The sequence below is a fragment of the Bactrocera neohumeralis genome, chromosome 4 (assembly GCF_024586455.1).
Source record: "Bactrocera neohumeralis isolate Rockhampton chromosome 4, APGP_CSIRO_Bneo_wtdbg2-racon-allhic-juicebox.fasta_v2, whole genome shotgun sequence".
NCBI classification, from domain to species: domain Eukaryota; kingdom Metazoa; phylum Arthropoda; class Insecta; order Diptera; family Tephritidae; genus Bactrocera; species Bactrocera neohumeralis.
The window spans coordinates 6334786-6362495 of record NC_065921.1 but is presented as its reverse complement, the minus strand read 5'-3'; the positions used below and the strand labels follow the sequence as shown (position 1 = coordinate 6362495).

The 27710-nt window shown below is 37.6% G+C and overlaps 5 protein-coding genes and 3 non-coding genes across 10 annotated transcripts in view; 5 read left to right on the top strand and 3 right to left on the bottom strand.

Moving 5' to 3' along the window:
• Nucleotides 1-12959, top strand: part of LOC126755276 (RING-box protein 2) — a 42478-nt gene extending 29519 nt beyond the window's left edge. The window contains exon 2 of the mRNA XM_050467725.1: nucleotides 12557-12959. Within this exon, the coding sequence (XP_050323682.1) occupies nucleotides 12557-12738 (182 nt within the window). The 3' untranslated portion in view covers nucleotides 12739-12959. The remainder of the gene's footprint in view (nucleotides 1-12556) is intronic.
• Nucleotides 12960-13137: 178 nt separating this feature from the next.
• On the bottom strand, nucleotides 13138-13210 carry Trnam-cau (transfer RNA methionine (anticodon CAU)). The gene has a single exon. It is a non-coding gene; the product is annotated as a tRNA-Met (tRNA).
• Nucleotides 13211-14700: 1490 nt separating this feature from the next.
• On the top strand, nucleotides 14701-14773 carry Trnar-ucu (transfer RNA arginine (anticodon UCU)). Its single transcript has one exon. It is a non-coding gene; the product is annotated as a tRNA-Arg (tRNA).
• Nucleotides 14774-14991: 218 nt separating this feature from the next.
• Trnar-ucu (transfer RNA arginine (anticodon UCU)) lies at nucleotides 14992-15064 on the top strand. The gene has a single exon. It is a non-coding gene; the product is annotated as a tRNA-Arg (tRNA).
• A 184-nt stretch (nucleotides 15065-15248) lies between these two features.
• LOC126755277 (small integral membrane protein 12) lies at nucleotides 15249-15889 on the bottom strand. Its single transcript, XM_050467726.1, has 2 exons — nucleotides 15637-15889; nucleotides 15249-15574 (listed from the first exon to the last, which is right to left on the bottom strand). The coding sequence occupies exons 1-2, from the start codon at nucleotides 15764-15766 to the stop codon at nucleotides 15444-15446; spliced, it is 261 nt and encodes an 86-aa protein (XP_050323683.1). The 5' UTR covers nucleotides 15767-15889; the 3' UTR covers nucleotides 15249-15443.
• Nucleotides 15890-16003: 114 nt separating this feature from the next.
• Nucleotides 16004-27710, top strand: part of LOC126755255 (protein grainyhead) — a 295720-nt gene continuing 284013 nt past the window's right edge. For 2 of the 3 annotated variants that reach the window (XM_050467678.1, XM_050467680.1), the window contains exon 1: nucleotides 16005-16229. The gene's annotated coding sequence lies outside the window, so the exon portion shown is untranslated. Of the gene's footprint in view, nucleotides 16230-27710 lie in introns of all 3 variants that reach the window. The other variant, XM_050467682.1, reaches the window with a different exon arrangement.
• On the bottom strand, nucleotides 16169-17045 carry LOC126755273 (anaphase-promoting complex subunit 10). Its single transcript, XM_050467721.1, has 3 exons — nucleotides 16824-17045; nucleotides 16531-16767; nucleotides 16169-16478 (listed from the first exon to the last, which is right to left on the bottom strand). The coding sequence occupies exons 1-3, from the start codon at nucleotides 16939-16941 to the stop codon at nucleotides 16285-16287; spliced, it is 549 nt and encodes a 182-aa protein (XP_050323678.1). The 5' UTR covers nucleotides 16942-17045; the 3' UTR covers nucleotides 16169-16284.
• On the top strand, nucleotides 17295-19164 carry LOC126755265 (probable trafficking protein particle complex subunit 13 homolog). The gene is made up of 6 exons (XM_050467709.1): nucleotides 17295-17456; nucleotides 17509-17694; nucleotides 17749-17950; nucleotides 18010-18322; nucleotides 18379-18507; nucleotides 18564-19164. The coding sequence occupies exons 1-6, from the start codon at nucleotides 17417-17419 to the stop codon at nucleotides 19008-19010; spliced, it is 1317 nt and encodes a 438-aa protein (XP_050323666.1). The 5' UTR covers nucleotides 17295-17416; the 3' UTR covers nucleotides 19011-19164.

Genomic DNA, 27710 nt, shown 5'->3' with positions numbered 1-27710 from the left:
TATTATATTGATTCACTTTGATTTGCCTTTGACAATATTAGTTTATTTTTAAACCAGTTTATGGTCACTCGTCTGCATAAATAGATTTACTAACGAGTTATTTTTAGATAAGGTGTGTTCACAGAATCGGTGTTGTCGGTGAAATAAAATAGAAAATAAAAAGAAATTTACTATAATAAAGTGACTCATAAATAAAATATTAAAAAATATGAAATATTAGAAATTATTTTATTAATAAAAAATATGTAAAATAATAAAAAAATATATATTATACTGGAAAATATTTTAATTATAAAGATTAATAATTTTAATTAACGTACGTATGCAAAATTAGTAGAATTCTATTCTCTTCAAAATCCATAAAAAATAGCTTACTCTGTGATAAGGCAGCAAAGAAATAAATATATTTTTATAACAATATCTTTATGACCAAAAATACGAACACTTTTCTAGATTACTGTGTAGCCTAAATACATATGTACATAGGTAAAATCGAATATGATTCATTCGAAATTATATTGCGAATGTATGTATGTATAATAAGTACCTGTTGATAAGAAACCAATTTGATATGTAGATTTCAACAATTATAGGTCACGCGCATAAGTAGAGTGTAAGAGGAGATGGGAATGTATATCGAATTAAGCTCGTAAATTCGTCAAAGAGAGATTAGAATACAAATAAAATTTTATCTAATCAAGATAAGTATGGAATTAAAATATATTAATAATATCTCCTTCTATTGTATGAGAGTGACAAACGAACACTCGCTAAATGACGAAATACCCGCAAAGCTACAAAACAAACTCGACTACTTTAGGCATTGATTAAATTTTTAGCCACTTGAAACAAGAAATAAAAAAAAAAAAACCGTATTTATTGGACTCTTGAAAAACGATAAAATTAAAATTAAAAAATCTATTGAATATTTTAACACTCGCAGCCAACTTCTTTCAAAATTCTTTAGATGAGCTGGTAATTCTATAAATTATGTCTGATAATTAATTTTTTAAAATAATTGTACAATTTATTACCAACTTTTTTAATTAAAAAACTGTTTTTCAAAGAATAAGTTGTCAGATATGTTAATACCTTCACTTAATTCATCCAGTGCAGCATTCTTTTCACACTCACTAACTAAAATAATTCAAGTTACCCAATGATATTCTCCAAATATTAATTATACATATTTTCGTTTTTAGCAGACTGTATTAGATCCACCCGCTACATGCGATCATAAATATATACATATGTACATTAGTATATAGCTACCCATAAATATTTATTTAGCCACACATAAAAGTACGAACAAAAGTTCATACTGTTTGCCAGACTCCGTTGGCGGCGGCACAACTACAAACACCAAGAAAACTCCAACACATGTATACTCGTACACGCACTCAAATACATGCCTCTATACAGAAAGCGATCAGTTCTTGAAATGTAAGTCACACCGCGCCGGCGGAATTGGAGGCCGCTTTGTAGACTGGTTGAGTTAGACAAGCCCCTCGTGTATGACGTCACGTAAGCAATAAAAGTGTGCTCCCAAACGCACACCAATGCAGAAATGTGCATTTGCCTCAGTATGGGTTTGTAGATATCAATCGTTCGAGGAAATACCCATACATACAGACATAACTTTTATATACGAGTATAGTATGCAAGATTTTAGATACTGTATGTATGTACATATATATAAGTGCGTGTATAGTATATTGGTGTTTTATTTACTGCAAAAATGTTGTTTTGTGTGAGCTTTTTTGCCGTCTAAAGTTGTTGCCTTGCTCGCAGCTAACTTTACACAGCCGCTTCGTCCGCCAAACCACTTTTTATGACCTACAAAGGTTCGTCGTGCAAAAATGAATGATGAAATTCACGGTGATTGTGTGGTAAATTATTTTTGACTTCTTCGCTTTTGTAAGTCTGCAGCATTAACGGCAGTAACAGCAGTGGCAGCAGTTCCGACAGGTTAATGGAATTTTTTCTCAACTGAAAAATGCGCAAGTCGCCTCTCTCAATGAATTTTGTTTATTTATTAGCGGAATATTTTGCCTTTCTAAAATGTGTTGTTACCAAAATTTGCAAAAAAAAAAAAAAATGCAGTTGGCGAATAACTAACAAATAAATAGTGCGACACATTGAGCTTTTGGACGAAATATCTACCCACTAGTTTGTTATATACACACATTTGTGTTTAATTTTATTTTATATCAGTTTTTGGTATACTTTTTGCACGCTGAAATGCTAACTCAAGGTTATGCTTAATATAGCACAATAATAAAACATAATTTCGTAAAATTTTTTGTTTTATTTCTGCAAATATTCCTAGGCAAAAGGGTGTTTTGATAACACACAAGCATTTCTCCCAAAATATGCTGATAACATTGCTTATCGAAAACCCAACAAATATTTGTGGTGTGCTTTTCCAGTCAACAGCGTTTCCGTAATCAAAAAGCGCGGAGAGAACTTAACGGTCGGAAGTGCCATTTATAATTAAGAGAAATTATCGCTCTTAATTTTGTTCGTAGAATTTATTTACAACTATAAATACATATACATACATATGTACGTATATGGATGTTATAGAGAGCTTCAAAATTCTTTTAAATAAAAGTACATTCAAATGGTATGTATGTATGTACATAAATTAATAAAAAACAAGAAAAAACGTTAACGTCGGCTGCACCGAAGCTAATATACCCTTCACAGGTGCATTTCTTTTAGTAACTATGTGTTCAGTTTGTATGGAAGCTATATGCTACAGTAATCTTATCGGAACAATTTCTTCGGAGATTACATTGTTCCCTTAGAAAATAATCTATACCAAATTTCGTGAAGATACATTTTCAAATGTGAAAGTTTTCCATACAAGAACTTGATCCCGATCGTTCAGTTTGTATGGTAGCTATATGCTATAGTTAACCGATCTGACCAATTTCTTCGGAGATTACATTGTTGCCTTAGAAAATAATCTATACCAAATTTGGTGAAGATACATTGTCAAATGTGAAAGTTTTCCATACAAGAACTTGATTCCGATCGTTCAGTTTGTATGGTAGCTATATGCTATAGTTAACCGATCTGAACAATTTCTTCGGAGATTACATTGTTCCCTTAGAAAATAATCTATACCAAATTTGGTGAAGATACATTATCAAATGTGAAAGTTTTCCATACAAGAGCTTAATTCCGATCGTTCAGTTTATATGGCAGCTATATGTTATAGTGGTCCGATATCGGCCGTTCCGACAGATGAGCAGCTTCTTGAAGAGAAAATGACGTTTGCAAAATTTCGAAAGGATATCTTAAAAACTGAGGGACTAGTTCGTATATATACGGACGGACGGACGGACGGACAGACAGACGGACAGACGGACATGGTTAAATCGACTCAGCTCAACATACTGATCATTTATATATATACTTTATAGGGTCTCCGACGCTTCTTTCTGGGTGCTACAAACATCGTCACAAACTTAATATACCCTGTTCAGGGAATAATTAGCAATGCTTTTTGCAAAAAATATCTTATTATACATTGTGACAAAAAAGTAGCCGGAAATTGTAAATAAAACGCAAAATATTTAATTATTCATCAATATTTATTTTGTCGCCTTTGAAGTAATCCCCACTTATGCCATCGATTTTTCTAGTCCTCGAGCCATTTTTCACAAGCACTTTTGGGATGGGCTTCAGCTTCTTCTGTGAATTTTGCTTTATCTCTTCAATCAATTGAAAACGGGTTCCACGGAGCGGCAGTTTCAGTTTTGGGGAACAATAAAAAATCACACGGAGCCATATCCTATGAATACAATGGTTGATGGTTACATTGCGTTTTTGACTTCAAATTCGGTCACAATCGTGGCTCGATGCGATGCTCCGTTATTATCGTGTAAAATCCATGAATTGTTCTTTCACAATTCCGGCGGTTTTCGACGGAGGTTCTCACGCAAACACCTCAATTCAGCCAAATAGAACTTCTAATTGACCGTCTGTGTCTGTGACAATGAGCATCACCTTAATTTTTAGCGGCTTTGGCGTGTTTTTTTTTATATTTATTTTGTTTCGGCTCCTTTTCCCCCTCCATTCCGATGATTGTTGACTTGTTTGCATGTCAAACATATAAACCCAAGTCTGATCGGCAGTTATAATGCTCTCCATGAATGTGGGATCGGAATTCACGCGATGAAGCTTGTCCAAAGAGACCTGTTTACGGTATTATTTTTGAAAAAAAGTCAGCTATATCGGGATGAGTCGCGAAAAAAGGCGTTTCATACCCAAAATCATTCGAACAATATCGTTTTTCTTTTCATCAGTTGAAGAGGTCCGTCTTTGAAGACGGTGTGGTTGTGCCACTCGTAGGATTCTTTTTTTGATAAATCTGAATTACCGTAAGCATTTTCTAACATACAAAATTTGAGACAGCTACTATAAACTAACTGGTTGACAGATCGCTTTTTTCCGAAAAAAGATATTTGGCACTGAGGGAGATTTTTTCTGCTTAAAATTATCTCAAAATTATTGCTTTCAATGAAAAAATGTACATTACGTTAGCAATAATCGAAATTATTAACAAAAATCACATTTCGATAATTTACTGGCAAATATTTCTGTGAATGTCGTCTGATCAGAGAAATTTTTCGCTTTAAAGTTTTGCGAACCGATTTCACAAAGTTAAAAAGTTCTTTCAAAGACACACGTGCCTCCGAAAATATTTGCTAAAACGACGCCTCAAATCAAATTAAAAGGGATATATTCTCATTCTACTAAAAACTATTCTTTGGTTTTGGAGATTGATTTGAAGTCTCTTTCCAAACAATTTAAACCGACCCATCATGACAGCGCAGCTCCAGCAAAAGACAGCTCAAGCGCAAATTTCTATTTTATTTGGGAAAACATTCAAAATAAAAGCTTTTAAAGCAAATGCTTTTGGAAAACTTGCAGAAAATCAACACCTCTGCTATGACGTGATTTTGTGTTATCAGTTTTTGAGCATATTTGAGTTGTTTGCATTTGAAATTTCCTTAAAATGCGTGTATCCAAATTTTTTCGTTAATTGTTGAAAAAACGAACATTCGCTTAATTAAGAAATTTAAAGATCACCGCACACGCCAGAGTTTTAATTGACAAAAAATACAGCCAAATGTTGTTTGCACTTTGAGCGAGTCAATAAAAGCCATGCGATTTCTGACGTTTTTTTCTACTTGTTTCTAAACATTTCCCATTCTTTCTGCCTTTGTCCCAGAAAATTTCCATTGCTGTTTGGAGGCCACACCCCTTTAACTGTCAGTTGCGACTATTTCTTCCTTGAAAACAAGTTATTTTTTATTACCTATTTATTTCTGGTGAAGATCTTTTATTTGTTTGTATGGAATATACATACATATTTGTGCTTTAATTAATAACTGCTCGTTTCGTTGTGGTCAGTGGCTGCTCTAATGGAACTTACATAACGAACATTTTCGACTGACGCAACACCATTGACTTTCAATGTCTCGTTTTGTGCATTTTTTGTTTGAGCTATTGCGTTTGCAAGAAATTTATTGACTTGATTGCTTTTAAATGGCAAACCGTAATGCGAATCATATAGGTTTTTATTTGATTTGGTCTACGTAGATACACACATTTACATATATGATGCACGTGTGTCTGTGAGTTTGAGCCATAAAGTTCTATGCTCACGGACGCAATAGATATTCCAAAGCAACCAGTAGAAATTAGTTTGAAGGCGACATCTTCTATATGTGACACAAACACTCAGCGTGACACTTCGCACAGGGTCCCTCATACAGCACATTCTTACTTGACGAAATGACAAAATTTAAGTCGTAGTTTCCCAACCCAAATTCTAGAGCAAATTCTAAAGTCAGCGTTATTAATATTATTAACAAATATATGATATATCGGTATGTGTATTTGTTTAGTGTGCGGCACGCGGTGACGCACCTTGGGTCAATGTACGAATTTGCTGAGTAGGCATCGACTGATGACTCGATTTCATTATTTACATCGACTATTTGTTAAACATCGACGCTTTCAACGGACCAGGGGGTATTCCAAGTTAAGTTCCCACAATTTTTCATGGACTTGACGATTTGTTTTTATAATTCTGGTGACTTATTGTTGAGTTTTGCAGAAATTTTGTCAAGACGTACGTGGTCTTAAGAACGTAGTTGTTAAAAATGACAATAAAATGTCTGTATTTCGACGTGTCATCTGGCATGTCCGTTATGCGAGGCGGTTGGCTCGGGTTTCACTGCCCGCGACCCAAGTGTAGTCGAGCCTAGCAAGCAGTTATGCAGTCAGTCACATGAAATTACATATACATATATGTAGTTACATTTAAATTTATATTAATTTTCATTTCTTGTTTTTATTCAATTATGTTGTTGTGATTTGGATTCTCATATTCATTTGTAAAAAAATGTTGTAATTGCAATTCCGAATTCCCGGAATTCGTGTTTAATTAAAACGTAAACAAAATACTTAATATGTTACTACAACGAACGAAATAACATTAAAAAATAAAATAAGTTCTCAGGCATTCGATCCTTCGGAAGTCACTGAACTTATGAAACATTTTGCCTTAACGGCATTTTACCGTTCAATGAATGGATACTCGCTACACGGCGTTGAGTTTGCCTTTAATTCTCGACTTTCAGGTTTTCCATTCATCGTTCATTAATTTGTTGAATTTATTTTTAGTTTCTTGCTAAATATTTTCGTTGAAATTTGAAAAAAAGTAATTTTTTTATACTCTTGCAACATGTTGCTACGGAGTATTATAGTTTTGTTCACCTAACGGTTGTACGTAGCATCTAAAACTAAGCGTTATATACATATGTATAAATGATCACGATGATGATAAGAGTTGAAATCCGAATGATTGACTGTCTGTCTGTTCGTCCGACCGTCCACGCAAGCTTCAACTTGAATAAAATTTGAGATATCTTGATGAAACTTGGTATGCGCGTTCCTTGTCAAAAAAATACGAATTCGTAGATGAGCGCAATTGGATCACTGCCACGCCCACAGATCCTATAAAATGCCATAACTAAGCACTAAGTTATGATATTGGCACAGAGGATAGCAGTGGTAAGGGGCACCTGTGGGCAAAAACTTTTGAAGAAATAGGTGGAGCCCCGCCCTCTAATAAGTTCATTGTACAAATCTTTTGACCACTTAAGCTACAACACCCTAGCGCAAAGAACTTCTATCGGCAGTGTGAAAATGCTGCATATAACGGTGCTGTTAAAAACTACTTAAAGGGCGACAAATCACTAAATACGCAAAAAATATTTGACCTCCTACTTCCCTCCTAAACTTTCACTTTCCAGTATACAACACAAGAATTAATTACTATATCAGGATAAAACTTTGCACGAATAGTGCGTTTGAGGTGCGCCCCCTTATGACTAAAAATTGCCTGAATCGACCCAAAAACCGCTCAAGGCCCAGGCAATGAATATGTGGTCCATGCTTATAGTTGACTTTTTAGCGAAAATAAAAATATTGGTCAAAGTGTCAGATTTATAATTGCAATACAGAGAAAATCCTTTCCTAATAGTAGTATATCTAAGTTTTACAAAAGTTGAATTGGGTTGTTAATTCCCTTAGCCCCCATATATCTAATAGAAAGATTTTCGAACTTCCGGGTTACTTTATATCACTTATATCGGCTATTGTGCTTAGAATGAATAAAATCGAGTAAAAGCTCGCCCTAGATCATTTAACTAACGAGTACATGACGGTACTCCGTTGGCTTTAATCCTTGCAAGTTGCAATAGTATGGAATGTTCAGTTATCTTGTACCCAAACTTATGTAGCTCTTCTTTACTTGTTTTATTTTAACTTTACCTCGAATTGTTGAATTATGAAATGTGTAAAACTTCAGAAAATTTCGACATTCGATAAAGCTCTACTACATTTGAAGTGTTTAAAGCTGACTTTTATAGATATTTATTGCCAGAAATTTCTTTTCTTAAAGCTTTAAAGCTTCTTTGAAAAATTTTTGGATCATAATAAAACTATTCGATATTTCTCTCTAGTTTTGAGTTTTTAGGATATTAACTCTTTAAGACCAAAACAATTTTTGAGAAACCTTAAAGGCTCACGAAAAACATTTCAAGTCTTAATTATTTCAAATCTTTTAAGCGTTCAATTAAACACCTTCAAGCCCTGACAAGTCCAACAGAACAATCAAATGCAGCATTGCGATGTTACGTGCTGATTTGCCTGTAATTCCACATTCTCGCTATTCTATGTACTCCTGTATCTCCTCGTCTTGTCGTTGATAGAAATGCGAAAATATTTTATAATATATTTACGATCCATATAGTATTCCATTAAGCATACATACATATATGTATATAAATAGGTATATATGTATGTGTAGATGAGCGGAAACGTGCCACAAGCCACTTGGTTGAATTAGCGGATAATGGCGGGATTCTTCCATAAATACATATTATATTATGTACTTTTCGTTTTTTTTTTTTAGTTTTGCCAACTTAATCAAGATTTGCTGTGCAAATAAATCGTCCGTTGCCTTGAAAGCCAAATGTTGTTTAACGTTGACCCCCCCCCACCGCTCGCGCTGACCGCCTACACTTTTTGTTTTATTCTCGAGGATTTTTTTTTTTTAAATTTGCCAAATATTGTGTTATGCCTGACAGCCCACACAGTCGCAGGTTCGCGAAATTCGCTGAAAATACACAACGTCAAAAGGAGGTGTGTACCCGAGAAGAACAATACCATCATCATCTGAGAATCATGTGATTTGAACACTTGCCAATTAAAACTATAGAAACAAAGTGGGCAGTGCTCGGCGGGCTTGCGTCATACTTAAAACGGAACGAAACAGAAAAAATGCCAAAAAACCAAAATGACATTTTCTGCTGGGTACAGCGTTATTGTGATAAAAACAATTTAGACAATTGGGCCGCAAAAAAAGATGTGCCATTAATATATTGAACGGTATTTTTTTTTTTTTGGGGAACTCATCAAACAAAATGGAATTTCGCCTTAAAAAATTAATTTGTATGTAAGCATATATGTATGTATAGTCCATATATTCTATAGAGTATGTATAAAAAATATTTAACCGAAAATGCCATTTGAGCGTACAAACTTGATTCCGCAAATGAAATGTTAAAACCGTAATACTTAAAACGGCACATTCAGATTATTTAAATTTTTGTGTTTTTTTAATGATTGGTCGTTAGTTAATGAAATATAATGTTCCTAAGAGAAACGTGTTCGCATTCTATTAAATTCACTCGATGCTTCATGTGTGTCTCCATTAAATACCAGTTAGAATGCAGTTCACTAAAAGACAATTTTTTTTTGCATATATACACACATACATACATACATATGTATGGAATTTATCGTCATAACCAAGTTTTGTCGTTTAAATAATATGTTTGTCTACGCTGTATGGGGTATATTAAGTTTGTCACGAAATTAAACCTCCAGAAGAAAACGGTGGAAACCCTTTGAGATATGTACATATTTACATATATGATGAGCTGAGTCGATTTAGCCAAGTTGGTCTGTCTGCATATACGCGACTAGTTCCTCAGTTTTGGAGATATCAAAATTTTGAAAAAAGCTGCTCATTTGTCGGACCCGTCGATATTGGACAACTACCACTATAACATATAACTGTTCTTCAAACTTATCGATCAAAATGATGTCCTTGTATAGAAAACTTTTTATAGTTGACGAGATATCTCCGCAAAATGAATTATTATCCAAAGCAACGCTACAATCTCCGTATTTATTGTTCAGATCGAACCAATATAGTCAAGCTGTCAATCCGACCGACCAAAATCAAGTTGTTGTACGTAGCAACCGAAGTTGTTTCTTGTTTTTAATGAAATTTGGTTGGAACTAGCTGTGCTTGATCGGAGCATTTGCGACTACTTGCGAAAAGAGAGCAGATTACGTGCTTCTAAAACGAATTCTACAAAGCTTTACACCAATAGAAAATTGTAAAAAAAATCTTAGCAATGATGCACAGTTGCTTATTCTTGGAAACAAACAACCCTAGTTTTGCTGAATCATGCAACCATGCGTCACAGGAAGCTGTTTCTTTTAATTGCAAAATTTTACTGCCTGAACTTTTCCTATCATAAACATGCAATTTCCCCGCTGGTAAAAATCCAAATTGTTCCTATGCCGTGTAGGGTATATTTTTTCCCGATTTTTTATTTTTTAGATATACATAAGTATGTAATCCTTTAACTTTGCTAAAAATATTTATTTCTATTTTTACCTTAACGTTTATACATATACATATGTACATATATAGCTTTTGCCAATAGGTGTATGAACCGAATGGGCCTATTTTAAATTAACAAGTAATCACTATTTTTACAAAAATGTTTATCTTGCTTGTTTAAAAACACCATAAGCACTTGTTTACTTGAAGCGTAAAAATCAACATACATTTTTATTTATATGCATACATACATACATTAAAAGGCATGACTATGAGCATGTATGTATGTATATAATCCTTTGGTGGATTACGCATGGCTAATAATATTTTTGTACAATAATAATTCGAATATATTTTGTTTATTATTTTTTTAAATCAGAGCCTATTTTGAAAACTATGTATGGAAATTAGCCAAAATACAATTTATTTCAAACATTTGTTTACATCAGTTTTTTCCTCTTTGTGCGCTTTATACCACATAAAGGTTGTGAATGTTAAAAAAAGTCCGGAATAAGTTTTCTAATTCATTTTAAATCATTCATTATTCTATTCAACTGTTGAGCCCATATAAGCATGCCCATGCGTAATCCAATTTTTCATACACCTGTTATAAGCCTCGGCTGGGTTTTTTTCGGTTTCAGCTCATTTTTGGAAATTTGCTTTGCACATATTCGCGAGATGGTTGAACAGTTTCGGCATCATACTCATAAAGGCAAGTCTCGTCACTAGTAATGCTGCATTTGATGAATGCAGATCCTCAGCTACTTTGACAGCATCTGTTTTGCGACCTCCACTCGGCGTAGTTTTTGCAAAAGATTGAGGTCTTTTGTAAGAGCTAAACTCCTCTGCTATCTTTGATGCCTACACGACGATTTTCAAGCCTTCTTTCTCTACATTTTTTGTTGTATGACCATTAACTGAGGTGAATGGATGACTCGCATGAGCCAAGTTTTTCAAGATCTTCACCTTGTGTTCGTGATCAGGTAAAGTTCGGAAAATATTTATGCAACATTTCCATCGATTCCATAGCCCTCATTCTATTGAAAACACAACCTTTCAACTTAGCGAACTTAGTGCTCCATTTTTTTCATGATCAAAATCGCCAACTGTCAAACACACTCCAATTGACATATTGAGATCAAACCTTCACACGAACGTTAAGAAGGTAGTATCAATTTAGGAAAACATTTTTGGTTTGAGCACGTAAGTAGTTTGAGTGGACTAGTCCAGGTTGAATTTGTTTTGTTGGTAAAAATTCTTTAGCTAATTATATTAAACACGAAACTCCTGAATAACCTCCCGGTAAGATGCCACTTGCTTTACTAAAGCTTTTTATATTATGTATTCATTGAAGAATTTTCTTAAAAAATTCCTATTTCAAATATAGAACATGCATGATCAAAAATGTTTTACCAACATGCACGTATGTACATACATATGTGTACTACATTCTACACTCTGGCATTTTTAATATTTTTTATTTTTATATTTTGTATATATGTAAGTATAAATTTTGCAAAATGTGTTTATAAAACATACATACTTTCCATTCAACACAACAAATTGCTGAAAAAATTCGCATTTGCGTCATAGGTGACCCAAAATGTAGGCACGGCGGGTAGAACTATTTCGCTTTCCAATTTTCTAGTTTTAACTATATTTATTGTTGTTATTGGATAAACAGGCGCGAGAAAAATGATGTTGTTTCAATTATTGCTATTGATGGCGCTCTCCAATGCTCAACAAACGTTGAAATGATGAAATCGACCAATGATGATAATAGACCGCAGCGAAGGAAGTGGAGGAGTGAGCACATTATTGCCATTGTTTATATTCATGTGCGTGCGCCAGTAAATTTACAGGAATTGCGAGCATGCAAATCATTACTAATTGAAGTTCAATGTCGTCAGTGGCGCATTTGTTACCTCCAGCAAACGCTTTATTGAGGGCTTGCGAACACATGCGCTCACACCCTCACATATGTACATATGTATATGTATATGCAGGTGGGTGGACACACGGTTTGGATGGCACAATATGTCCCCTAATTTCCTCAAGTGTTTACATTTGTCGGTTGATATTGTATTGTGAGGCAATTAGAATTCAGCGCAAATATTATGTATTATGTATGTATATAAAATAGTTTGTATGCACATGCATACATAGATACACGCTTAGTTGATTGTCTACTCTGTAAGTGTGTTGAAAAGTATTTTTATTTTTATCTAAAATGTAAATTTGTAGAAATCGCAAATAAAACCTTTACATAAGTAATTTATCATCTTAGTATTTTCTCAACTTTGCTCATCTTTCTCGTCTGCTTTCTTCCAGACGCTTGTCTACGTTGTCAGGCGGAGAATAAACGTGAGGTACTTGGACGCCAGGACTGCGTAGTAGTTTGGGGAGAATGTAATCACTCATTCCATCATTGTTGCATGTCGCTCTGGGTGAAACAAAATAACCGCTGTCCGCTCTGCCAACAAGAGTGGTCCATACAACGCATGGGCAAGTGAGCAACCATGCCAAAGCTGAATAGAGCATCAGCAGTTATAATGGAACTGAAAATAGATTTTCTAAATTTTAAGAAAACAACTGGTAATTGATGTTAATTAAGTGAGCTAATATTTTCTCAATAGATTTAAGTTGCAACATTTGTTTGGTATGTAAGTTTAGGAGAATGGTGAAAATGTATAAGAGAAAATCTGTAATAAACTGCATTTGAGAACAAAGAGAACTAAGCGACCCAAAGGATATTAAAATGGAGCAAATATGAACATATGCCACTAAGTTGAGTGCATACAAAATCAGCAACAAAGACAGAGTGTGCAAATATTCCTTAGAAGTTCTTTTGTTAACGTAAACTTATTTGCATTCGTATTGTAAGTAAAGAAGTCAGCGAAGTAAAAAATTTATGCCCCGGGTGAGGCTCGAACTCACGACCTTAAGATTATGAGACTTACGCGCTGCCTACTGCGCCACCGAGGCTGTATTTAACAATGAACCGAAAGGCGCATATAAATGAAATGTTCCAGAACAAAAATAAAAAAAAAATCACTGCACTGATATTCCACAAAATATAAACGAACTCCTGAAACGATATTTAAGACAAATGTAATAATTTACAGAAAAAGAAGCCTATTTAGAATATAAAATACAGAATTGTCGTCTGTAACATTCGCGATTTGTATTGCGAAACCCCGCAAGGTATAAAATTTTTAATTTTCGCATTCTTTATACATGAAATTCGTAAATTTTGTCCATTAGGTTCACTTCATAAAGCAGCACTGCTGGCATTATCGGCGCTACTAATTAACTCCAGCATAGTTAACAATTGCAAAAAGGCTTTAAGCTCAGTAGCGAGTAAACCCCACCTCTCCTTTATTTGGGTTCCCGTCCACAGAAACATTCTCGGTAATGGAAAAGCTGACGATTTGGCCAAATCAGAAGCCTCTTTAGATGAATTCGAAGCGGAGTTAATACCATGTCCGCTGGGAACGATCAAAAGAGGGCTAACTATAAAAAAATATCACAATGCAGATGGAAATCAATAACCAACTGCAAGATAACGAAGTCAAAATGGTCCAAATATGATAAGACTAGAACAAAAGACTTACTCCGTAGATCCAGGAATAGTATTTTAAGGCTCGCGACAACTAGAAGGGAATAAGGAAAGAGGCTTCTACTTTCTTTGTGAATGTCCAACTCTAGCATAAATCAGACACATAACATTTGGAACACATCAGATATCAACCTGAATGGCTGTCCACAAAAATCATATTGGACATAAATAGTTTCATCGAAGGCATAATATGGTTTGAGTGCAAAGATGATACGAGATAGCAATTTTATAGAGGTCCGGCGGTAGTGCATTAAAATCGCACATCCAGCGCTAATTGAGCACCACTCATCCATAAATTATAGCGCAGATATTCTGCCATGTCAAAGATTAACATAACATAAGTTGCGCACATTTTGGCGCAGTGAAAATAAGCTCAGGTTTAGTAGGATAAGTGTGACATGGAAATTACGATTTTACTTGACTACCGTATATACCATAAGATGTGGGGAAAGGTATTCGATGAATAAGATACGATTACAACAGTATGTCCTTTACCAGATATTACCAGAACATGTTCACCGGATATGTATGTAGTTCGTAAGGTATATTATAAATATTATTCGCAGATATTTATTATTTACGAATTTCTAATTTCTCTTTTTATTTAAATTCGATTGCTTGTAAATTGTTATATAAATTATATTTGTTTATAATTTCGTACTGGGGAAATAATAGGCTATTGATATACTCTGTGAATATGAATTATTTATTTTTAGAACAAAATCTCTTCATTATTTGAGATTTCCTTGTTATTTGCTCTGTAAACACACCCTACTTTGAAAAGTGCTGACGTGGAGCACTCTGTGGTAGCTTGTCAGCAGTTTTGTATTTGTCATTTTGCAAGCACCGACCACTTGTCCCTTTGGCGCAGAGGATAGCGCGTTGGACTTCTAATCCAAAGGTCGCGGGTTCGATCCCCGCAAGGGATGTCATTAGTAAATAATGGTGATTTTTTTGCACACTCAGTAATCAATCATTTTACAAAATTAACAGTTATACTGCTTAGCAACTTTTCGCCTTTAGAAGTAAGATAGCATTTGAATAAATTTTAGTTAACGAAATGATGAGTGTGCCACAATATATTCTGTTCTAAAGGATTAACCTTGCTATATATCTGTGAGAGCACATGGGCGGCGCTCCTCCGTTCGTCCCTTTGGCGCAGAGGATAGCGCGTTGGACTTCTAATCCAAAGGTCGCGGGTTCGATCCCCGCAAGGGATGTCCTTGTGGACAAAGTTACAACTGACCATATCAAAGTCAGAGTATGTGTTACTTCTTTTTTGCACTATCTACTAACTGCAATTTTCTCACCTGCATTTATACGTACAATAGAACTATTGAAAACGATTTCAGTCAAACAAACTGGATGCTTTGTAGTTGTGAATTGAAATAAAATGTAGGCATATTTTTCTTATACAATTACATTATTTTATATTGCGATTTCATAACATCCATAAACCATATAATATTTACTATTTTTTCTTACATAAGATGTGAAAAAGATTTTAGATGAAAACATCATTTTAATGAAACAAAATACAAAAAATTTTAGAAGCAAATACGAGTATTTCAATCCTAAAGTACCATAGTCTTATAATAATTACTTTGGTTGCAAGGAAGGAGACAAATTTCTTTCTAGAACATTCACATTTAGCCGCAACTTCTCCACACGTGTTGGATCAGCCAACTCTTCCTCCGCTAATCGTTCAGCTCGATTTTCAAGTATGGATTCTGTTGTAATTAAATATTTATCAGATATGTGAAATGGCATTAATTATTCTGAATACACTTACTGTTATATGGCGTGTATTTATCAGACAGTATACTTTCCAGGTTGTACCCAATGAATCCCACAACTCCAGCAATAGGGAGTGTTATGTAGACCGCATTTCGTCTTAATATTGCCATTAGAATAGGCCACATTATTAAAAATTATAGCACAATTAATTTAAGAAATGTCTTATTGTTTACGTGATTATACAATATTTACTATTTCAACTGGGCTAAACAAAAATCTTATTGCCGGTGTGCATTTGACAAACATATGATTGTCAAATATGACATTTTATAATCGCGCATTTTCAATCAAACTGCACCACCCTGTGTCTAATTTGAATAGCGCGGATGGAAGTCCTTCGTAAATATACCAAATGCTGACGGTAAATAGTGTTGGTTCAATTCAAAGTTTTAGCTAATCTAAAAAAATACAAGATGTGAAATTAAAATTTAAAAATATATATTGTTAGAATAGTACTGTGGGTAGATGTGCGCATATTACCAACGTACTCCTTGACGGAACTTAGTGCTAGAGAACAGTCACAAGTGTTTGCAATTTATACAACAACCATGTTTTTATTGACAAAATATTTATTATTACAACTAAGGGGTAAGTTTATATAGTAATTTAAACAATTATATTCTTACTTATTAGCCAAAATTCCTTATCTTATATTATCGTATTTCTTGAAAGTGATCGAAGTAAATTTCTCTTTCGAATTTTCGACTGGTGCGTGTATGCGTATTTGTCGCAAGTGAGTGTCTCTGCCATTCTGATGATTTGCCACTATCGCAATTTGTAACATATATATACGTACAGGACGAGATTTGCCATTTTCCACATGTATAGCAGTCCATCCTGAAATTAGGCTTTATATATATCACCGCAATTGTTAAGTGTCCGTACTCACCTGTTGGTTCGAAAAGTTCTTGATTTTGCAACTCTTGTAAGTCATTGAAATTGGAGCCAGTCCGCAGCGAAATACGTGATGGCGTGTAGCTTTCATCTAATTTGTAGTCAGCATACAAATAAACAGCACTAATACGAGTTTTCCTATGAAACTGTACATTGACAAGATGTGGAAGTTGACCATCTGACTGCCAATAGGTGTCAATTATATTATCTCGCAGACGTTCAACGCCAAACCCTGCAAAAAATCCTTCTCAGCGCTTGATCATAAGCTGTATTTATAATCGTATTCACCTGGTTTGCAGGATGACAAACTCCATACAGCTTGATTGCCGATTTCCCTGACGACTCCTGATCGTTCAAGTGGTAAAGGATCTTGATTGCTAACCTCTTCCTCGGTATTACCCTCCATTGCTGTTTTTATGCAAGTGCTTCTAGATTGTATATTTATTTTTGAAATGTACAACAAATCATTTGTTTACTTGACTTGAACATGAGTAGAAATGTCAAAAATAATTTGCCGGGCTTGGTCAGCTGTTTGGTATTTTGTTCTTGTATATTGATCGAGTTGCCAGTGTTCTGTCACGCAATAAGCGTATAATTTTTTCAACATGATTTGTGAATATATTTTCTCTTTATTACATATTTAAAGTTTTACACTTTTAAAACTCATAATTTTTGTTTTATTGGGAGCTTGCATATAAAATTTGAATAATTATAAGTGATATAACTATAACTAACATTGTTTGATCAAAATATGAGATGATATGGCATTTACTATTGTTGCGTTGACGTTTCACATTGGTGTTTTTGTTAGCAAATTGTCTAAAAGATAAAATTTATTTTATTTTTACCTGTGATGTGCAAAAATAAACATTGAGATTACAATGAGTCTGGAGCAGGGTGAGCATTTGTTGGCCTTGAAGGGTAAGTAAAATAATAAATGTATAATATCTTTACTTACTGCCGTTGCTTTAAGTGATGAGGCTGACAAGGCCTACCCTCATTGGTCCACAAGTGATTTCCTGCGAAAATCGAGATTTGCCACAGCAAACATTTCGTCGTCGTATGGTTGAGCACGAAAGTACTACAGTAGCGGGTGCGGAAACATTAGCCGCAGGACAATTTATGCTACTGCCACAGTCGTTCGGTTCTATATATTTAGGTAATATATTTATTGATCTTTAAAAGTCTGTTTTCATACTACTTTTGTCAACAGGTGAAACATTCGCCAGCTACATTTGCGTCCACAATTGTACTACTTACTCTGTGGAAGGCGTTACAGTGAAAGCTGACCTACAGTCCAACACCACGCGTATTAATTTACCCATGAATGAAAAGCAAACGAGCACTACGCTATCACCTGAACAAACGCTTGACGATGTCATACGTTACGAAGTCAAAGAAATTGGCACACATATGTAAGTAAACAATGTGCTAAAGAATCCTGTAAGCCTATTGACGTGTTAAATCTTTTCAGTTTGGTGTGTGAAGTGAATTATACCACTCCTGCTGGATTTCCACAATCTTTTCGTAAATTCTTCAAATTTCAAGTACTCAAACCACTTGATGTGAAAACTAAGTTTTACAATGCTGAAATGGATGAAATTTATTTGGAAGCGCAGATACAAAATATTACCACCGGACCATTTTGCCTGGAGAAGGTCGAGTTGGACAGTTCGGAACACTACACCGTCACACCGCTGAACACCTTATCGAATGGCGAGTCAGTGTTCTCTTCTAAAAATATGTTACAACCAAATAATAGCTGCCAGTTTTTATATTGCATAAAGGTATTATAAGCTCCACACATTTATTAATCATAATTATTATAAACAACTTTCTTTAGCCCAAAGCCGAAATCGCGAAAGACATAAAAGCTTTACGACAAGCAAACAATGTGGGAAAATTAGACATCGTGTGGCGTTCGAATCTCGGCGAAAAGGGGCGTTTGCAAACCAGTCAACTGCAACGTTTGGTATTTTATGCAAATATTTAAAGCATTTACATTTAGTTAATCACAACTTCCTACAGCCATTTGAATACAAAGATGTGCGCCTGGAAGTAATCGATGCGCAGAATATTGTTAAAATAGGCGAACCTTTCACGTTTGTATGTCGCGTTACAAATACCGCGGAACGCATAATGGATTTGCTGGCGAAACTAGAAGCACCGCTGGAGTTTGGTTGCGATTATACGGGTGCAGCTGAATTTGGCATTGGTAAATTGGCGCCAGGCGAACAACGCGAATTTCCGCTCACAGTTTGTCCAGCGCGTCTAGGCCTAATCAAAATCAGTCCGTTACTACTAACTAATGTACTGCAGCAGGAGCAGTATATCATCGAAAAGGTGGTTGACGTATTTGTCGTCGACACAGATTACCACGAAGATGAAGCATTCCAAGTAAACAAATTCGTGCGTTACGATAACACCGCGTCGTCGCTAACGGAGGAGCGTACATTGCAATTGCAAGTTGTCTAAAGCTTCCTTACCGAACTTTGGACTTTGGATTTATGCGTGCGATCCGCTTCAATGTGTGGCAAGATTTATAGTTAAGTTATTGTCATTAGCCAATTACTGTAAAAGTATGTGTAATTTTTACCATAATATATGTATGTATGTATTTCGGTTTCAACTTAGACATTTTATTATTATGTTTAGCATAGATTTTATTTGCCAACGTTGAACAGTGGCATTTCACATTGCATAACTCCGGCGCAATCGAAGTTCAAAGCGGTTTTAAGCCTTGACGAAGTTTGTTGTACTTAATCGCTTATTATCGCCTGCGTAATTTAAGTAAATAATTCAGTACTTATCAGCAATATTTTCCATCAATCAAAGTTGCTTTGCATTAATTGAGAAATTTGCATTTTAAAATGCAATCCTAAAAGTGGCCAATGCGCATGCGCTCACTAATTTTTTTTTTTTAATTCAGCGCGTGTATATGTGTGTATAAGCACATTGCTGCAACTAACCATTTTTGGTGAGAAAATGTCAATATTTTTATTAATTGATTTAAGTATTTTTTTTTTTTTACTTTTTCTATAATTGCATTGCAATTTGGCTCGTAAATCTTGTTGCGCTATGCGAATTTGTTCGAGCCGAAATTTACGATTTAGTAAATGTTTCCAAGTCTACGCATTTTTAAAGTGTAACTGTCCGCCGCACACTTGCTGCATGTCATTGGCGGCGTTTAGTTGTTGTTGTTGCTTAGTTTGTGTCCTCGTTGGCTTGCAGGTGGCAGCTTGTGGACTACGGCGCATGCGGGTGCTGACTAGCTGGCGCGCCTGCTTCACACACATATGTACATGCTCATACATATTCATGTTCTTTTATGTACATGTGTGTGTGTGCGTGAAAATGTATTCCTGTAATTTATGTACAAATGCGTCTGCGCGGAGATGTTTACAAGCTCGTGTGCACTTTTTTTACAAGCAGACACACTGCAGCAACATGTCTTTCTGTGCGTACACGTGTATGTGTAATCGCACATTTGAACGATGTAGTTTCTTATCGCACGCACAATAAATCCCCGAATGTCGTTAGCTCGCTGATTTTCCAAAGATATATTGCGGCGTTAATACTAATACCTTTCTATCTAATTTTCGTGCGGTTTCAGCAGCGACATGCCAGCGCCGCCTTCCGCGTCAATAGATTATGCCGTCTGGTAAAATGTCGCTGTGCCTTACAAGCGAGCTTTTTATTAAGTATTCACGGGCGGAGGCGATCTCTGTCCTGCTAGTCTGTTATGGCAGATCTGCGCCCTGTAAGCAAGTCCAAATGAAATATTAGTGGACCGGGGTCTACCTAGATTTCTACTTTTGATAAGTTTCAAGTGTCTTTTACAGATTGTGATTCGATCACAAAATCATTGTCACTATCCTGCCACAAACTCCTTTTCAACATAACCTCTTACATTTGGTGGGTTCGGAGAAAATCCCTATTAGAAATTAACTTTTTTAAAAATATGCCTTAAGGCCTCCAGACTATTATAGGGTTTATCTTAATGTCTTCCGTTGAACCACTATATAGTGTGGAGTGCATGCTTCTGGTTGAGGCACATAATGCGCTCCTCTTCAACCAGAAACCCTAACTGACCCTGCAGTGTCCCCTGGATGTAGTGAAACGCAAACGAGGAAGTTCCAAACTTCTCAGAACACTGCACTCCAAACTACGACAGAATGCCACTTGATGTCTCCTATCGAACACCTGCATAGGGAGGCCCGTATGCTCCTAGTTAAGGAGACTGAACTCCTCTCCAAGCAATTCCTGCTGGGGTGCTTTCCCAGAAATCATGCCTGCAGTCACCTCCTTGAGCGTCTAGAGGTCAGTCCTCAACAATACGCCAACCAGATTTCGGACGGAACTAACTTCCGACAAGCACTGATCGCCATTCACAGTGGTTTTCATCGATTCCCTCTCAATGAATGGTGTATTTGGAGTCAAACCATCACCTATTGCAGACGAAGAGCTCGAGTTGCAGCGAGAAACGGGATTTACCTTTGCGCAGCTTCGTTCTGAATACTGTAGCAGGTTAAACTCATATTTACCTAGAATAGAACCCGATATATCCAATATATGTCCAGCATGCAATGAGTCCCCGCATGCCACTGGCCACCTCTTTGCATGCCCGGCTAACCCAACTCATCTGACACCCTTCTCCCTTTGGTCCGACCCCGTCGAAACAGCACGTTTCTTGGATCTACCGTTAAGTCTTTCCATGACAGTTGATTTTGAGCTTTCCCCCAAACAGAGCTTAGGTACTCGCTACAACAACAAAAACAAACGGCACATACGGAATTGACTAAAACTTTGCGATTGGGTAATGGTCATGTCCGACAACCTTTGGTATGAAACATACTACTAATTTTGCTGATGATTACTTTGTGTCTCGAGCTCGAAAAAAACGAAAATTTTAGGAATGGTTAATTACATAGTCTCCTTTCAATATAACAACAACATGACCTTGCAGTCTTTTGCTTGAAGTCGAACCACCCCCTGGGAACGACGTTCGTATAAAACGTCAACGAACATCAAAAACATACCGACCCAACTTCCTTGGAGTCAAAATACCACCCATCGCAGACCGTGAGCTCGAGCTGCTACGTAAAATCAGAGTAAGCCCAGCGCAATTTCATTCTGAATACTGTAGCAGCTTAAACTCCTCTATCCGAAAAAGATCCTGACATACTAAATAAATGATCTGCGAGCAAAGAGTCCTCGCTTGACACTACCCACCTTTTTGTATGCCCTGCTAAACTCATTCACTTAAAACCCCTCTCTCTTTGATCGTTTCCCCCTCAAACAGGCCGTTTCTTGGACCTAACCCTAAGTGATTTCCATGGCAGTTGATTTTGGACTTTCCTCCAAACAGAACTTGGGTACTCGCTACAACAACAAAAACAACCAAAACACCGGGAACTGACTAAAACTTCGCGATTGGGTAATAGTTATGTCCGACAAACTTTGGTATGAAACATACTAATTTGCTGTAAACGAGTCAAATGGTGAATATTTTGTGTCTCGAGCTCGAGAAAAACGAAACTCTGAGAAAATGGTCTCTTTCACTTGATATACTTGACTCACCGAGGCTGCAACCACTTTGACCCGACCAAAAAGTACGTCTACTGGAGTCTTCTGAGGCAGTATGTCGGGTGAAGTTTGTTCTCTGGTGTGTACCAGTGTATCCATGTTTCATCGGAGTATGACCCATTGTCTCAGCTGTCTCATGTACCTTCAAACGATTGTGTTAGCAATTTTCGCGACATCGGGGCGTTGCTCATTGAACACCGACCAGAAATCATGTTAAAACACGGGCTGTCAGTCGCCACAGATGGCAAATAGTCACTGTATACAGGATCCAAGCACACTTTACTGCCCGCTTTCCTTTACAAGAACAAAAATCGAATCACTGACCCCAATTGCTCTTTTTAACACTATAAAAAATTATCTTCGTGATAGTGGCACCATTCTGCAGTGAGGCTAAGTACTTTTCGGACCGCTCCCATATTCTAGTCTTTTCGCATATTGAACTTATAACAACAACTACCATTAACATATTTATTTTGAAGCCGACTTATCGCTTCTCACTTCCCCGCAAAGTCCAATTCTGGTGGTTTATAGGTAAGCACTCACACTCGCAAGTAGCCATGAAATCAAGTGGTAGGCGATATTTCGGGTGATATCAGAGATGTGCGTGGCTCAATTATAACTGAGCGCATCTGAAAACAGTAAAAGCGCACGGATTAAAGCCACTTCAATTACTTTGTAGGCATCTCGAAGGTGCATTTTCCTCTTATCCATCGATCAAGGGAAGTGATTTTCGGCAGAAATGATAAATTTTAATTTTCCTTGCGCACCGTTAAAATCTTTATGACTCCTTCGAATGTGCGCCGATGAAAAGTCATCATCATCATCACTCGTTGCACGTCGACGCAATCACGTGCACATTTTCGCTTAATAACGCCGCAACGCTGGACATTTTTCCATTTTGATTGAGTATCAATTTTTAATGACCGCCGCAATTCCGCGATGCTAGCTAGGAGTAGCGAAAAAAAACTTTTTGTTTTGTGGCAAACGCTTTTTAATGAACCATTCAATGCGCATTGCTGCCGCGATAAAGCAATTGTGACCATAAAGCCGGAAATATAAAATGCGCCAAAGATTATGCCAGTTTTTTATAACTGCATTGGCAGCAATCAGCAAAAGCAACAGCGACAGCGACGGCTGTGGCTGTGGCGGCGGTGTCAACTAATGCGCCAGACCACTAAAGAGTCCAGCATTGTGCGCAATTGCGTGCGCTTTCAAACGTTGAATGTTGGGACGAGCGCGCCGCAGCTTACGCAGGGTGGTAAAATGGATTGACTGACGCAAGGCTGATGCGCTGACTTTTGCGAAATATGTGCACCGTTGATTGGCTTGACTGCAGCAACGGATTGCTTGCGGATATATGTGTGGCGGCTGGGACAGTTGAAGCTTCGGTTAGTTGGTTCTTTGATTGTGTGCAGCTTCAGCATCTCAGCGTAGTCATAGGTGCAACGCGGCAGTCGCTCTTCAATCCGCGCACGCAAGCGCGCGCGCTCACTTGGGAATAAATTAACGCTGGAAATATAAAAGTAGCACAGCGCCTCCCTTTTTATATTCACTTATTTGCTTTCGCTTCATTTTTATTGCAGCGCTTAATGCGCTTCATTGCAACATTCACAGAGGCACACTGTTTGTCTTGTCAATTGAATTTGAGTGTTATACATTTGCTTCAACGCGCACGCCGCGCTCGTCCCTTCAATGTCCAACTAAAATGCGTCCTGCTTTTAGTGACGTATTTGCGCGCGGAATTTAGTCAGCATCTGAATTGCGCGTAATGCAAAAATTCCATAACATCAACGCGTCAGCAGTGGCTTTTAGCTTGGCCGCGCCGCGTCGCTATTTGAGTATTTATCGCTCCTGCGCTTAGTTAATCCGCCGCGTTGCAGCCCGCTCACCGCTCCTACGGCGCGGCTGACACATTAAAAGCAACTACATTACTGTCGCTGCTGTGGCCGCTCTTGCTTCCCTTTCTCGTTCGTCGCGTTTGTTGATGTGCTTGACCATTGTCGTTCGTTGTCGCCTTACATCGCGCACAGTCTTACTGCTGTGACACTTTGACAACTTAATTCTATCGTTACACTAAGCAATCGCACTGCGCCGCGCATTTCCTTTGGCAGCACCAGCGGCATGAGAAGACGTCATTTACGACATTTACGCACAATTGCAAAGACGACGCATCTGCGTATATGAACAACAACAACATCCTCATCAGTTCGATAGCGGCAATGCTTTTGTATGAAACCCTCATCAAGTAGATAATTAAGTGGTTTTCCATCAGTTCCTGTTATGTCCCTTACTCTCTGCACTTACCGCCGCCGCCGCTCTGACTCTCCGCTTGCCGCTTCCTGTCCTCGTTATTTAATCACTTCGGCTAAGTGTAGGGAATTTATAGCGGCAAATATGCTTTGTCAGATGAATGAGTGCGCTCATTTAATCGCCAGTAAATGAGCAATAAACCGAGTGAAACACTTTGAAACCTTAAAGCTCATTAATTGATACATCCCGGTTTTGCAGAGCCAGGTATGCTCGTAACTTTAGTTTTTGCTCGAATAGATTTGACATTAGTTTTTATTGCCGCCAGATCGTTAGAAGTAATAACTCTTTAATTAACGTCGTCCCTCGAACGCGCTTTCACATTGCGCTCTTTATGAGTTGTAAAATTTCGATGACACTGTGGTTGCGATTATGTTGTTCGAATTATCTTAAAAATCATCTCTGACCATCATCCAACAGTCATACGATAGAAGGAAAGCGCATCAGCTAATTTTCTTCGCTGACCGAATTTATGTTGATGAAGTATATATAATGGTTCCGCGTCTATCTCAATTTGATAAGACAAGAGACTTATACTTTTGAATATGAGTTTCAGTCCGCAACATTGTTCTGGTATTTCAAGTTCCCCACTATTTTGCGAATCCTCCAATATTCGCATCACTAGTGCAATTATAAATAGCATTGAGTCATTGGTTCTTTATGTCGACCAATTAAGCTGGGGATCACTATCAGACGCATTTGCTTCGCTTCTTTGTCTAAACTGGAGAAAGCAGAACTAACGGCGAGGTTGTTGAGGCCAATGAAATCATTATTATCGGTGGTATACCTTATCTATTCAGCTCTGCAGCTCGAATTATTTTCTCCAGGAGTAGATTGAAGAAGCCGCTCCATAGGGAGTCTTCTTGCCTGAAACTTCGTTTGGTATCAAACGACTCGGAGAGGTTCTTTCCGATCCTGACGGAGCTTTTGGTATTGCTCAACGTCAGTTTTAGGTATTAGTTTTGCGGGGATACCAAATTCAGACATCGCGGCATAAAGGCAGCTTCTTTTCGTGCTGTCAAAATCACCATCGACGAAGAGGTGGTGCGTGTCGACTCTCTTTTCACAGGCCTTTTCCAAGATTTGGCGCATGATGAATATTTGGTCAGTTGTTAATTTCCAGGCCTAAAGCCTCACTGGTAAAATCCAATCAGTTTGTTGATGGTGAGCTTTAATCTTTCACACAATACACTCGATATAACCTTATATGCGATGTTGAGAAAATTTCTTCTCCCACGGCAGTTGGCGCAGATTGTGGGGTGTCCCTTTCTGTGGATTGGGCAGAGCAGTATATTAAGCAGCTCAAATTAATTTATTCAATTAAAATTTTTCATTCAAATCGACATTCGTAGTAAATTCACAGTAAATGACGTCAGTGTCAAGTATCGCTTGATTGGAGCGCCCAAAAACTTGGCACTGCGCCCATAGAGACTAGCTTAAACTTACGCTGATCACCATTTTTGTCAACAATTTGGTTACTGTAAATATATAGTACATACACAGTTAGCTGAGCGCCGTACTGGGCTGGGCCGAGCGCTGTTAAAAGAGCTCTTCAAGTCGCAAGTGAAACTGGAGCAATGTTAAAGAATTGAAAATTATTATTTCGGCTCGCGCGCAAGCGGTGGAGCGCTGGAATGCGGCGACAACGCGGAGACAGCTGAAGACAATGCTTTTCGCAGTTATTGCAGCGCGCCAGACGCGGAGCTATTATTATAAGCATTTTTGGCTTTTTATCACAGCGCTCACAATTACTATTGCTGATGTTGTTGTTGTTCGTTGTTGCCTGTCAATGCGGCAGTGGTCGCATTGGAATGACATAATTGCCTCCCAGTGCTGCACCGCAATGGCTCCTGCCGCGACGGCAACGGCGGCGGCGGCAGGTTGAGAGCACGGTTTGTGTGCGCGTTTTGTTGTTGCAAACATTTTTCCTAAATTGACATAATGACAGATGTACGAGTACTGGTGGCGGTGTGTGTGTGTCGCAGCGCAAAGAACAAATGCTACAGCAACAGCAACAACAAGAACAACTCAGAAGTATAATGAGAACAATGCTTAATAAACGGTAACAAAAGCATTGCTGCTGGAAATCAGACAAGCGACCGAAAGACAGCAACACTGGCGGTGCTGCTGCTGATTGTTGTTGCTTTTATGCCGTGAGTTGCAATTGCTTGTTAAGTGAATTGCATAAGAATGTAACCACCACGCCGCCACACTGCACTCACAGCGCTGATCTCTACCGCTGCAGCGGTTGGGTCGCCAGCGCCACTGCTCTACTTTGTTTCACTCGAAATTTAAATATTCACCACAATTCGTTTGTAATGCGATTCGTCGTTGGCAATTGAATTGTAAATTCAGTTGTCGTCGTTCTCGTTGCCTGACGTCTGTCGTGCCAACGCGCCGCCCCGGCACTCACTTGGTCGCGCGTTTTGAATTGGTGGAAAATCTGTGCTGCCACCGCTGCCGCCGCCGGTGACTTTATTCTGAAGCGCGCGCGTACAAGGCCTCATTAGCGTAATGCGGTTGCGACTCTGGCGGTCAGCATGTCCAAGTGTCCGCATATTTCCGGTAGCGCATCCACCAGCGCGCCTGCAGGCTCACGCTTGTCCACCCGCCCGTTGTACCGCCGTGGAGCGCGCAGCAGCGCAAATGTCATGTCATATGCACTGCTCCTGCTGTCTGGCGCTTTCTAATGATCTCTGGCAGTCGGACAATGGGACAGCAGCAGTCGGCTAGTCGGCGAGTTGTCGGCGCACAGTGAGTGAGCGTGCGTGCACAATGATTGTGCCGTTAAGGCAATTGCTGATCGGTGCCCGGTTGGCCCATGTACGCGGTGGGTGTTGCAGTGAGCTACCCAAACGTGGCTGATTTGACTTTGGAGCCGCTTCTATTATTATAATCGCTTGATGAATTAAGCATAAGACTTGTGGTGGGATACTTCAAATTAGAGATTCCTTTACATAAATTATGCCGTTAATTGAGCTCGGTAATCTTTTTTTTTTACTTTGTCGCATTTTAATCAATGAAAATAGTCGCATCAAGCGTTTCGCTCATTTAAATTTCTAGAGGGAAGACTATGTGTGTATATTTTTTTCTTAAGAGATTTTTAAACTTTCTGAACTTTTTATTATAAATTTGTCGCAATTTCGTTAATTAGTTATTGTAAAAGTTTAAATTTAATAGGAACTTCTAGTTTTTTATACCAAGTACAGTTCTACATCACAAAGTATTTTTCTTCAATCCGATCCATGGGCTTTTATCTAACCAATTTCTGTGTAGCCGATG

Bases quoted from the DNA above. Each gene is read 5' to 3' on its own strand.
- LOC126755277 (XM_050467726.1), bottom strand. From the start codon at position 15,766: ATGTGGCCTATTCTAATGGCAATATTAAGACGAAATGCGGTCTACATA. The intron at 15,575-15,636 runs GTAAGTGTATTC...TAATTACAACAG, and splicing joins TAAATACACGCCATATAACA to AATCCATACTTGAAAATCGA.
- LOC126755273 (XM_050467721.1), bottom strand. From the start codon at position 16,941: ATGGAGGGTAATACCGAGGAAGAGGTTAGCAATCAAGATCCTTTACCA. The intron at 16,768-16,823 runs GTGAATACGATT...GATTTTTTGCAG, and splicing joins TTTGTCATCCTGCAAACCAG to GGTTTGGCGTTGAACGTCTG. The intron at 16,479-16,530 runs GTGAGTACGGAC...GCCTAATTTCAG, and splicing joins AGAACTTTTCGAACCAACAG to GATGGACTGCTATACATGTG.
- LOC126755265 (XM_050467709.1), top strand. From the start codon at position 17,417: ATGAGTCTGGAGCAGGGTGAGCATTTGTTGGCCTTGAAGG. The intron at 17,951-18,009 runs GTAAGTAAACAA...AAATCTTTTCAG, and splicing joins AAAGAAATTGGCACACATAT to TTTGGTGTGTGAAGTGAATT. The intron at 18,323-18,378 runs GTATTATAAGCT...AACTTTCTTTAG, and splicing joins AGTTTTTATATTGCATAAAG to CCCAAAGCCGAAATCGCGAA.